Source organism: Pleurodeles waltl, chromosome 11, assembly GCF_031143425.1.
Source record: "Pleurodeles waltl isolate 20211129_DDA chromosome 11, aPleWal1.hap1.20221129, whole genome shotgun sequence".
Classification (NCBI taxonomy): Eukaryota; Metazoa; Chordata; class Amphibia; order Caudata; family Salamandridae; genus Pleurodeles; species Pleurodeles waltl.
The window spans coordinates 234,840,018-234,852,660 of NC_090450.1; the positions used below are offsets into that span (position 1 = coordinate 234,840,018).

Below are 12,643 nucleotides of genomic sequence, written 5' to 3' on the forward strand. Positions count from 1 at the left end.
AAGTTACAGTGCGAGAGAAACAAATGAGACACCAGATTGGATGGTGAACAATAATGTTTAGGCCTCCTAAGAGAAATGCCAGCAGTTGAAAAACAAGCACATAGCAAGTGCTGTGCATACAAAAGTTCAAAAACAATTCCCAGAAAACAGATGAAGCCAGTACTTGGGACGGGAGGGCGGAATGTAAGCCCCTTCTAAGGTTTATTTGAAATACAATAGATTTCACAGGCACAGCGCAAGCAAACTAAAGATGGAGAAGAAGAAAAAAAGCAACTTCTGTTTTCGTTGCTTCAAACAGCTGCTTTAGTTATATGGGTTTACCTGACCTGCCTTTCACCTCTGCTGCTGGCTCTGGCAGCAGTCTCTGTGATGTCAGAACTCAACTAATAACTTACAGTAGTCGAGTTCTGACGTGTTTTCTTTGTAATCGGCAGCGAGGAGCGTCACAAGTGACCGATTTTAAAGAAATCTGAGACCGCCTTATATTAAGCGATTACAGCATCCCATGTATTGTAAAAAAAATTAAAACAAATTTAGACTGTCGTTTATACAGGGTTTACAGAATCCCATGTATTATAATTGTAAATTCACCTATTGATTTTTTCAGTTTCTCATAGTTTCTCCTCATATTTAATTTCTCTCCTTCGGAAGAAAGGAGATTTGTAATTACCTCATGGTGTCTTACCTGCTTTCAAAGGTCCAGTGATTGATGCCTCCCACCAGGTATTTATGTTTCCAAAAGTTCAGATGTGCTAACCATCACAGGTCTGCTTCGATCTTTCTCAACACATGGCTTCTATCGTTTAGAGTGTAGTCTTTTGTAAATAGAGGTTGCTTGCAGCATACACGTATTTGTTTTTTTTATCCTTATGCTGTGTGGAAACGCAAGAGATGAAAATCCCTGTTTAGTTAAAGGAAGGTCTATGCTGTTTCGTATAGCTACGATTATGGGGTACGAAAAGCAAATAGAAAACATTTAATAGACAAACATTATTAAATTCAGGATCCTTTATCATCTTATGTGAACCGCAACCAAGCTAAAGCTCTTATTTCTGCTGCATTGAAGCTTTCACAGATTTAAAATGGATTTAGAGTTCTTGGTTTGTCCATCATTGGGCCGACGCTCTCCGTAAACTCTGTTAAACTGAACATAGCAAAGAACCTTGCTTAGTTGCATATTCACCTCAACTGGCCAAATTTTAAGGCCCAATTTTAGCCAAAGAGGTGTCTGTGCTGAGCTCTCGTCTCCCTCTGGTGGCCAGTATAGTTTAGATTTGTTTGGTGTGAATGAGTCCCATCAGAGCCCTGCTTTTTTTTTTGTTTTTGTTTTTTGCTCCAAATATGTTTTTGTTTTTTGTTTTCTCTGGAGATATGTTCTACACCTCTTTAGCGACCCTCTCCTGGAACAGAGGTGTTTGGACCTAAGGAAATCATTTTTTTTTGTCGCTCCAATTACACTAAGAAGGAACATGCCTTGAGATATCTAAAGCTTTGTAATTGCTGTTAAGTCCATTCACACCATAATGCTAAGGTCTGCAGCATTTGCAGGATATTTTTCCTCTAAAACTTTGAAAGATGGAAAGAGATGACATTATCAAGTTTTGTACGAAGCACCCTCTATGGATGTTAATTATTTAGGAGCAGGTTCGGTGAAGAATATCTCCTGCAACCACCAGGAAAGGACATGAAAAACACACAAAATTGTCTCTTTAAAAATCTGCTGTGAATGTGAACTATGCCTGTGCACTGAAACTGACGTTCTTTAGGGCCTGCCTCATAAGACAGCTTACAAATCTGACAAATAGTCCACCACAACTTCTGACAAGGTGGCAGAGTTCCTGTCACAGTTGTCATCAATGTTGACTTCCAGGAGTAAATTCTTGTCAGTTAAGTTGCTGATGCTCTTATTAGTTATAACCACACTGAAGCTGGTACCTACACTGTCAGTTGGTGGCTCGTCTGTTGCCATGTTGACATTTGAGATTACTTCACCACCCTTGTCAGTTGCCCAGCTAATAGTACTTCCACCCAACCTAGAGTCTCCCTATTGGCACCTTCCCAACTTCTCTTCTGTTGAAAACAAGATTGCCAGTGACCTTTACTGTGCTGTCCACCCTGCAGGTGTCACAATGTCCTTGCTGTCTGCACACTGGTCACATAGCATTGTAAGCCATATTTGGTGCACTGAGGCATGTGAAGCCGTTTGTATCCAACCCAACTTAGTGTCTGCTTGTCCCCCTGATGAAATAGATAATGATAGGGATTAATTATGAGCATGTGTAGGACTACCTGGAGGATGAAGCAGGAGTTTCTCTTTAGTCTTATATGGCAGAGGAGGAACCATCTTGAGATTAAAATCAATGTTATGGAGCAGTAGTAGCAAAACTGTGAAGTTTGCTCGCAGTACAGCAGTGAAAAAGTTAATGCTGGCCGATTTAATTGCCTCGTTGTAAGGGATGATGCAGGCATTTCATGCAAGCTTCCCTACCCACCTTGAAGCACAACCCTCTGCTCCACCATTGTCTCCACCACCACAAACTTTCTCTTCCAGGGGATCCTCATCAATAGTCATACACACTGAATATTCCCCCCCACATGCGGGGACCCCGGAGCATATACAAACACACATGTATATGTATGAAATATATATGAAAAATATTTTAGTTGAGAATTTCAATACAAATATAATAATATATACATGTGAAAACAGCAATGCAGCCTATGTTGAGAAACAGGCTAAAAATGCATTATTTTTTTGAGTTTTTTTTTTTTAACATAAATTGAAATGTTCAATTGAAGGTAAAAATATTTCTGTAGTCAAAGTAGAAGGCATAGTAAGTGTAAGCAATCCATTTTAAAAGAGAGAAACTACACTGAAAATAAAGGAGCATTATTAGCCAATAGGATGCATGCAGATTAACACCTGTTTGTTAAAGGTTTGACACAGGTTTTCTCTTAAAGCATGTGTGATGCAATAGTGGGACTTTAAGTTAGTCTTGACATTTCTCATGTGTACGTCTTTCGAATGATTCATATTTGTTCATGGCATCTCTTCATATTGAAGTCTTCCTCCTATTAATTAATGCTCTGGTATGTTCTAATCTGTGATTAGAAGTATCCCTAGTAGAACAAGTTACCTACCTTTTTAGTGCTCTTTCTGATAGGTACTCTATGTAACAGCTGACTCGTACATTTCCTGCCATCTTTCTGTTCTGTAGAGAGGTTTCTTTTTAGTGTTTCAAAAGGTCATGAGTTAATAATCAGCACACTGTAGCCAACAGTGGTTCATGCTGTGCTACGGAGGGTGCGGAAAGATTACTGATGAGGAAATTACGTTCTCATGCAGGAATGGCGCTTATATGCGGCTCCACTGTTACTTCCGGGGTGGTATGTAGCCATCGTGGATCTTCACAATGCCACCTAGTGGTGTGCGGGGAGCACTGCTATGGAAACATTTCCAGATACAGTCTGGTGCCTGCAGATATTTTTGCGTGAAGAATCTGCAGGTAAATAGAATACCCACCAGGAAGATCGATTCTCTTACTTTCCAAAGACGTGAAGGCAGTTCGAAGAGGAAGACCCCCTCATGTATCTTCATGTATCCAAAACACTCCAAAATATGGCAATATTCCCTAAAGCAGTGTTTTACTTGATGCCTTTAAAACTTGCAGTCAAAAAGTGAACTACGTTTCTAGATAGCAGTGTTTTTAAATATTACATTCTGTGGCAGATCCTCCGAATTTTCTTGAACTGGCTGAGAGCAATATTATTAGATTGTTTACTTTACCTACTCTTTGTTTCTCAAATTTGAAAAACTGAAAGGCGCTGAATTGTACCTCGTGGTTAACCAGATTTTAGCACACCTTTTTGACAGGCATTACTAACTCCGTAATGTTAATCATGGAAATAGTTTCTCCTCCTACAAAAAAAAGTAATTTACTTCCAGATATTTGGAGAGGGAACTTATGACTCAATCTTCAGAACGTTAACTGAAGTTCTGGCAGCACTGGAAAGTTGGTATTAATGGTATGCAACTTTTCAGCAGGTCTTTTGAGATCTTTATCAGTTATTTTCCAGTATAGATACATTCCACAAGCAAAATAAAACTCACTTCCATCAAGTACTGTTTATTCAACTGTATATTTCTTTTTCATTTTTAGCCATTTCCCCATGAAATGTTTGCGATACATTTAAACTATTTCTTAAGGTACCATCTATAAATTACGTTCCAAACAATAACTCCTCAGTTATGTGATTCACTAAAATACTTACCTCCTCATATTTATAAAGTACAATTAAATATGATAGTGTCTAGAACTCTTGATCTATGCACTAACTATTCAGATAGATTATGGAATGTTCTACCAATTACTTTGTACAGGTTAACATTTAGTAGATGCAATTATTTTATAATTTACTTATAATTTTACAGCTGCTGTTCGCCATGTTTTAAATGTTTACTGCTCAAACTGAATGTCATTTTCCTGTTTTTTTAACAGACCGTAAAAAAGACTTGGTAAAACTTCAGGAAGGGGAATATGTGTCTCTTGCCAAGGTGGAGGCTGCTTTGAAGAGTCTTCCATTTATAGACAACATCTGTGCATATGCGAACAGGTACGAATGCTGACAAGTTCACATGTTTGTAAAGGAATTGCGTAAATTCAGCTTTGCCGCCAAACACTATACCCAAAGTGCAACTACAAATATTTCACTTAAATGAGTCATGTAGATGTCCGGATTAACGCAGCACTCATATGTATTCTCATCCTACAGAGATCATAAAAAGTTACTCAGGTAGTTTTGTTGTCTTATACACGTTCATTATCTGCGCTTAAAATGGATCACTGGTACAAGCACTCAGCCAGAGACTTGTAGGTTGCAGTTTCTAATCCTGCCATATTGTCAGCCTTTCATGTAGTCAAAGATAATACAATGTTTACCACTGACTTTTCTTATAATATTGCCTATTAGTTGAGATTCCACCCGCCGCCACCCCACCCCCAACTCAGTTCTATTATCCTGCGCTACTTGATGGGTGCCATATTATTAATGGGCGGATAGGTGCTTCGGCTCAGCCTAGATGAGAATTTGAGATTTGCAGATTACATGCACAGAGGAGTTTTGTTTAAGTGACTTAGAATTGGTGCATCTGTTGAATGATGTCACTTTTCCTAACGCCGGATACCACTCAAAGGACAAGCAAATGTATTTGTTCCAGTTAGCCCCAATTTATAAGAACTGAAATTCCACGATTACACTCGATGAACAGTGGAGACAACCAAAGACATCAGTGATGTAATGAAGCTGGGAAAGTCTGTTTTTCTCTCCTTTATGTGATATCCATTTGCAGAGGGTATGGATATGGTTAATTTTAAAGGGGGGGGGGTCAAAAAAAGGTTTCCTTTGAAAAGGGCATAGAATCGGTTGCAACAGGTGCAACATGCCTGTTTCTGTTTGTCTGTGGGATTCTACAGAATCTCGCAACTCTGCAAGTTCCACCCAGGTCTAGTCATAACGGACATCTTATTAGTTGGATCCGACAGAAGGGACTTAATCCATGAAACTGCCAACCTTGCCCATGACGGATCGCAAAGAGGGGATGGTTGGAGAGCAGATCACCTGCTTTATTTTGGGAAGTGGTCTTATGACACCGTGGAATCTAGAGAGAGCAAGAGTGAAACTTTTCATAAATGACAGGCTGGTTGAACAATGTTGACTATTGTATATTTCCCAGTGACACCTATTTTGATAAGGAGCTCATTGATTAGAATACTGTTGACTATTGTTTATTTTCATAATCAAGATTAAGTGGCATTCTTTCATAGAATTTTGAGAAGTATCCATGGTTATAGGAACAGTGCATTTTATTTGGCCATTTTGGATAAAGAACCGCAGTGGGTGTTATTGTGAGGCAGTGATGCAAAAAGTACAAATATGTTTTCAGTGTTCTCTGAAAGAAGCTCACTAGAGTTCTGGAGGATATGTAGCCTATGAAAAGCATACCCCTGTTTCACTTGACGTTGCATTACTCTAGAATAAACATATTTTTGCGTGTAGACAGACACTGCATCAAAGGATCTTCATTGATGGAGATAAATTTTAGAATAATTACCTGCTGCGTAAGTAAACCCCAGAGCAAATCCTATGATGTATTTGTCCATAAACCTTAAATCGCATGGTGCAATTTGGCATATGTCCATTTAATGGTCATCATGATTAGGAAGCGTATTGTGAGCAGGATTTCTCCAAAATATAAACTGGCAGACTCCATAATTACACTTTCAGGAATGTATTGCAGCATCTGAAGTATAAAAATATTTTAGACCTGTCTACCAGAGAGTAAAAAGAGCAGCTCAAACAAGCTTACATTGAAAAACTGAAAACTGACACCTGTCTCTTCTAAGGTTCCAGAGGCTTCCCCTATCCATGATGCATACTCCTGGCAGTTGCCTCCCACTGTCAGCTCTTTCACACCTCTGCTTTCAGATGGAATTTTAGTCAGAATTTGTGATTTGGCAATTTCACTCAACATCTTTAATAGACTGCTGTGGAGTCAAGTGAGAAATGCCTTCAGACTTTAAGTGTTTCTCCTATGGAAGGAAGAAGACCATGCAGGATCTACATAAATTGTGTGTGGTATGCCTCTCAGCCTCATGTTCTGTTGCACATTGAGGTATTATGAAAGATTTCCAAAAGAGAACTCTAAGGGACCGGGAATGCATCCTATTATGTGGGATGCTTCAGGACATGAGCTGCGAAGGAGAGGAAGAAGAAGAAATTATATATTTATTTATTTATTTATTACATGCCACCCAGTGTGATTCAGCCAGCATCTGGAAAGGGATTCCACAGCGGGAGGTCTAAGGAAGGGAAGCTGAGTGGTAACACTCTGTGTCATCCCAAGCTGACATTTAAGGTAATGGCATTGGCCCAACTTATTCACCATCTAAACCTTGCTCAAGGCCTCCCTTGCCATTGAAGAAGGATTGGACAAGGGTGACACACTCATTTGACATCAGATACACCCTGCTCAATGTCGCCACACTTTCCATCACAGTTAATGTCACAGAGGTCGAGGGTATGTCAACTTTGCTTTCTAACCACTCCACTATGTCTCTGCATTTCCTTAGATACTCATCTACTCAACACTTTTCAACATTACCCTATTAAACTCCAAGATTTCCAACGCCCTCAGCCTCTCCAACACCAAAATAGAGATCAGAGTAATGCCCTTCCAAAGCATCTCAAGAGGTACTTTCACCTCCGGTTCTCATCTGATCCTACTCCTGATCCAACACCACTTTTTTGTCATCCTCTGAGGTCCAATATTCCTTTCAAGGATCCACAAGTGTCATTGCATCCTTTAGATCTACCTGCACCTAAGATGGTTTTAGGGCTAATTTCTTGTCACCTATGAGGAGGTGCCACCTCTTTAAATGAAGAATAATCACCTGTATGCCTTGTGCACGAGTTATTCCTTTACTGCAGTTTCTCATAATTATGTTCCACAGATCTACTCTGATGCTTTTACCCAGATCCTCATTCCATGTAAACTAAAATCTGGGGTTTTTCACTGCTACAGCCTCTTGCAGGAACATATATATATTCTGGAAACTGGGTGTTTTTAATCTGTAGTCCTTTTGAGCAGTTTCTCAAATCAGGTCACTAGTTGTGCAGCTGCTGCTTTTATCTCCAGTAGACCCAGTGGTGTTCCGGATTCCTAAAGTATAAATTGGTTTTGCATCTCTTCAGATTTTTTAATCTCTAGTTTGAGGAACACATTGTATAATGTGTTAAAATTTGCTTCTTGTCATGCATCGTATGCTTCCCTGTTTAAGACTGGAGTAAAAGTTCACCCATAAATAGTGCTGGTAAGGATGTGAAGCCCACCCTTCGGTCACCTGATGCCAAACTCTGATGTTAGGTTTCTTGACTGGGGAACGGGACGTGTTAGTTGAGTCATGATAGTTCCCAGACACGTCTCCCCACCATTGGATGATGAATAGTGTATCACCATTATCTTTTGGTTTCTGCTCTGGACCATTCCAAGAGGTATTGGAGGTTATCTGCCTGATAATACCACATGATGTTTCCTATACCTAATCACCACTGTTTGTCAGGTGAAAGCCAGATTCTTTATAGATATTGCATATATTTGAAAGCTGTGGGAAAACTTGAGTGGAAGTAGTTATGGACAAGGTCTGAACAAAGTGGAGCTGGGACAGTTGGCTCATTTCCACTGTGAAAATATGGCAGAGCCACAAGAAGTCCAGGTTATGCCTTTACCTGAGTTGCTGCTCTTATCTCATTTGGCTCAGTAAACCTTGGTTATTGTTGCGGCCACCTGGACTCTTGAGTGTTTTATAGTACCATTGATTTGTTTAAATTGAATTGCTAGTGTGCTTGAAGGCAGCTGACTGTCTCTGGTGAAAGTGTTATCAGTATCTGTCATTTGGATAGGATAATTTAAAAGCATGCAACCTTATTAAATACTTGCAGAATTTTAAAAAGCAATGTTGGGGATTCTTTGGGGTTAGTAGTCAATATTTAAATCTGATCTACCACTAGGGAAATCCTAAATGCCTCAATGACCAGCTATACCCCTTCAATGCATTGTTCTTGGCCAATCATTCAGGCTAGAGGTTCCACATACCAGGCAAATAATAGTGGGAACAAATGCACCACTGCCTGGTCCCTCATCTTATTTTAATTGTTTGGATAGACCTGCTGTTTGTGATGCACGTGAGTAGCCTGCCAGTGCCACCAATCTAAATCTTCGCTCAAACCCTCTGTTATGAAGGGGGGGGGGGGGCATGAGAAAGGCCCGGTTAACTCTACAAAAGGCCTTTTCACCATTGAAGGATATTAACAGGGCCACCTTTCTCTTTTAGCATATTTTATCAATTATATGTAGTGCCTTTTTTTCTGTTCTCGCGTAAATCACGATGTGATCTGGATATAGCAACTGTTGTGAGTGTCCAGTCTTTTTGCTAAAATGTTTTTGAATATTTTTGCGTCCATGTACCTCTATGTAGCTGAGGTACAGTGAGAAGAAATCACAAGGAGTATGCAGTTCTTTTGAGATAAGAGAAATAGGAATGAAAGTAGGTCAGTGGGAAAGCGAGCAATGCTGAATGGTCAGGAGCAAGAGCCCTCACACACGCAAATGAATGTCATGCTTCATCATCAGGCAGCTCTTTGTTGGGCCAAACGGGCCACTCAGGGGGTTCTTTGCCGAATCTCTTTTGAAAGTAAGTTGCAGTGGTGAACGCTGAAGTTTTGATCACTTCTAGGGTGCATGTATGCTGGACCTAAAAGTGCTCCTAGTCCCCTCTTAGTTTTCTGAACGGTGATAAGAGCCACATTGTTATCAATTTTTACTGGGTTTAACTAAGAGTCCTCATTTTCGCCATGGACTAAGATACTGCTTTTCTGTGGGCTACTCAGCTATGCCCCGATGGGAGAATGGGTATCTGTGAGTCCACCCCCTTCATAAACCTTGGGCTGGAAGCGATCGGTTTCCAGGGCAGAAAGGGAGCTAAGTAATTTGTGGTTATTGAGTGTTTATTTGTTCCTCTGAAATGTGAATGGGTATTATGTGATTGAAAGGGGTCTCCATGTGTGTAATTTTTGACGCAAACCAGATACTATGTGAAACCGAGAGACAGCTGTTGATTCTTAAGATCTAAGATTCTTTTTAAACTTGCAAAAGTGATATCTCAACTTGTGCTTATTGAATCTTAATCGTTTTGACCTTAATTTAACCAGATAAATATCTTATATTTTTCTAAACCTGTGTGGTATATTTTTGTGGTGTTTTCACTGTTAATGTATGATTTACTGCACAAATACTTTACACATTGCCTTCCAAGTTAAGCCTGACTGCTCTGTGCCAAGCTACCGGAGGGTGGGCACAGGATAATTTGGATTGTGTGTGACTTACCCTGACTAGGATTGCGGTCCCTATTAGGACAAAGGTGAATACCTCTGCCAACTCGAGACTCCATTTCTAACAATTTTCTTTTATATGTGTGACTCTCTTGATATATAAATCTTGGTAGCATGCTCTAATGATCACAGCTTTACACTGTTCGTGAGTCCTCCGGTTTTACCAGCTATCTTTGATTATGAATGTCTGCGGTTTTGTTCAAATTTCATCTTGGCCACTAACATTTTTCCTGCCTTATATTCACCCTCATAATATAATTTTTTGGGATGCTTGCTATAGTTCATTCTGCCTTATTTTTGTCTTTCTGTCTCTGTTGGCCACGTATTGCTGGTACTTCTTTTCATATTTTCTGTGAAAGTGTGTTCTTGTGTTGAATGTCTAGGTCTTTTAGCTGCTTTCTACTAATTGTTTTAATGCCTCTTTTCTAACCCTTGCTGCTTCTGTAGAGCAAGTCCCTCTGGACTTCTCCAACTGAGTCCCAACAGTTAGTAGCGAGTACTCGCCTGTTACATTAAACTGTAAGAATTTCTTAATATGTGAAATTATATACTGTCCACAACATCTCAAGTAATTGATCAAGCCCCCAGGAGAAGTCTCTTTTTAGATCTCTCTGGGCCGATTTCATATTACATATTACTGGGCTATGTTAAGTTATTGTAATGACTCCCTGTTCCATCCCTTGCATAGCAGAACTAAGTTACTGATCTATGAGAATCATGTCTGTTGTTGAGTAAGCTTTATGAGCAGCTGAAAAGTGGGAATAGTCCGTGGCTCGTGGGTGTCTCTTGCTACAGAAATCTAATAACCCTATGTCCGACATCCATTTCGGACTCTCTTTAGATAGGACTGTGGTTTCCCCACCACTTAAGCTTTAATTGGAAGTGCAGATTACAATTCAAGTCTCATAATATCAGATGGTTCTGTTCCAAAAAAAGTAATTTGTGATTGTGGCTCTCAGAAAACCCACCTTGCATGATTTGGGAAGGACACTGCACCTAAAGAGATTTGGTGTCTATTAAAAAGCCAATTACCCTCCTTATCTGCTATTGATGAAATTAGTGTAAATTTTGCAAATTTAAGGGTGCCATTGAGTAAAACCTAGTTGCTCTTGTTAACGCGTCCGTTTATGATAATTTATTACACATCAGGACTCGTTTTAGGTCAATTAATCTTTTGACCCAGTTGAGAGACACCATAGGACGAGATAGCTAATCAATATGTCAATCAATATGTCAATCAATACGTCAATAATGTCATCAATATTTATTATAATGATACATTTCACTTTAGTCAAAGTCATCAATTAATTTCAAGACACTACCATGACCTTGCAGTCATGAATAACCACACCAGTTTAGTAGAATTTTATGAGGTTTTATTCCCTATTGATTACAATTCTAAAAGCAGATGCGTCAATCTCAAAACCAAGAAACACAATAGCACAGTCACAATATGGCAACTTTGATAAGATTTCATTAAGGCGAGAATCACAAACATTAAAACATAACACAGCGTAAACATAGATTATTTAGCAGAGTGTCAATAACGCGTCCGTTGGATAAAGCATAGTTTCGGTCGTTTGTCTATTTGCGTCAGTTCAGTGAACACCTGTCCTAACCACTGATTGGCATTAGCATGTTGGGCTTCATGCAAAACAATTTAGAACACCAATTTGGAAAACATCTAACTATGGTCTCTGTCGAAATAAGCAGTTGGGACCTAGAAAGGAAAAACAAACAGACAAATCAGAAATGCATTGTCATAATTACCCTCCAAGGTTTAGGTCAGCGCACAGGTTCAGTCTTCGTCTTCAGGACATCAGTCAAACCACCATCAGTCAGAACTCTGCTCTGGGGCAAAAATGAGCACTTCCCTCATAAGGAGGTAAAGTGTAAAGATGGGCAAATCTAAGGACGAGGATGGTTTTAAGCAAACCAATAAGTCACCAAACAGAGTGACAATGTTTCTGGATAAAATCAATAGCATTCCCTAACCCACCTAAATGGCTCCCCGTGTCAAGGGTTTCTATCCCTTTTTCGTTGTACATTCCCCTAAAATTCTATTGGACATTTGTTAAAACCCCACTATTGTTAACCTATCAGAAAATGCATTAGGTCATTAATCTTTCACCCCATATTATTTTACAAGCTTCTTATTCGTCTTCATAATTGACGTCTTCAGAGGTAGCATGTCCGGTATGATTTAATCTTTCTGTAATTCTTTGCACATCTTTTGGTCAGTAGCTCCATTGTCTTTACCGGTTTGAATGACCTTGTACATTACATTAATCTACACTGTTGCATTTTGTTTTAATAATTTCTGCAAGCAATGAAGAATTCTTGAGAACGGATCTACTATGGTTACATTCAGCTTCTAGTTTTGAAGAAAACAAGAGGTCATGTCCTTTTGCGAGTCAGCACACTGCAAGATAGGAAAAATAAGTTTAATATGAGAGCCAAGGAGCTAAGCTTCGGCTCATGCTAATTTAAGGCCTACAAAGATTTCAGCATAGATTCAATATTGCAATCATTAATAATTAGTATAAAACTTATTCAGAATAACATTTATAAACATTTTAGTCATCATTATTAGTCTACGTATACATTGGTGGCCACTCCCCGTGGTCACATTTCAGGTGCACGTTTAAACAAAATATATTAAAACAATTACTTAAGCGGCATTATCACATACTAG

The 12,643-nt window shown here is 39.3% G+C and overlaps 1 protein-coding gene across 5 annotated transcripts in view; it reads left to right on the top strand.

The window, feature by feature from the left end:
- The window catches only part of ACSL3 (acyl-CoA synthetase long chain family member 3), a 503,023-nt gene that overhangs the window by 464,914 nt on the left and 25,466 nt on the right, over positions 1–12,643 (top strand). For all 5 annotated transcript variants that reach the window (XM_069213474.1, XM_069213478.1, XM_069213477.1 and 2 more), the window contains exon 13: positions 4,500–4,614. In XM_069213474.1, coding sequence (XP_069069575.1) covers positions 4,500–4,614 — 115 coding nt within the window. The remainder of the gene's footprint in view (positions 1–4,499; positions 4,615–12,643) is intronic.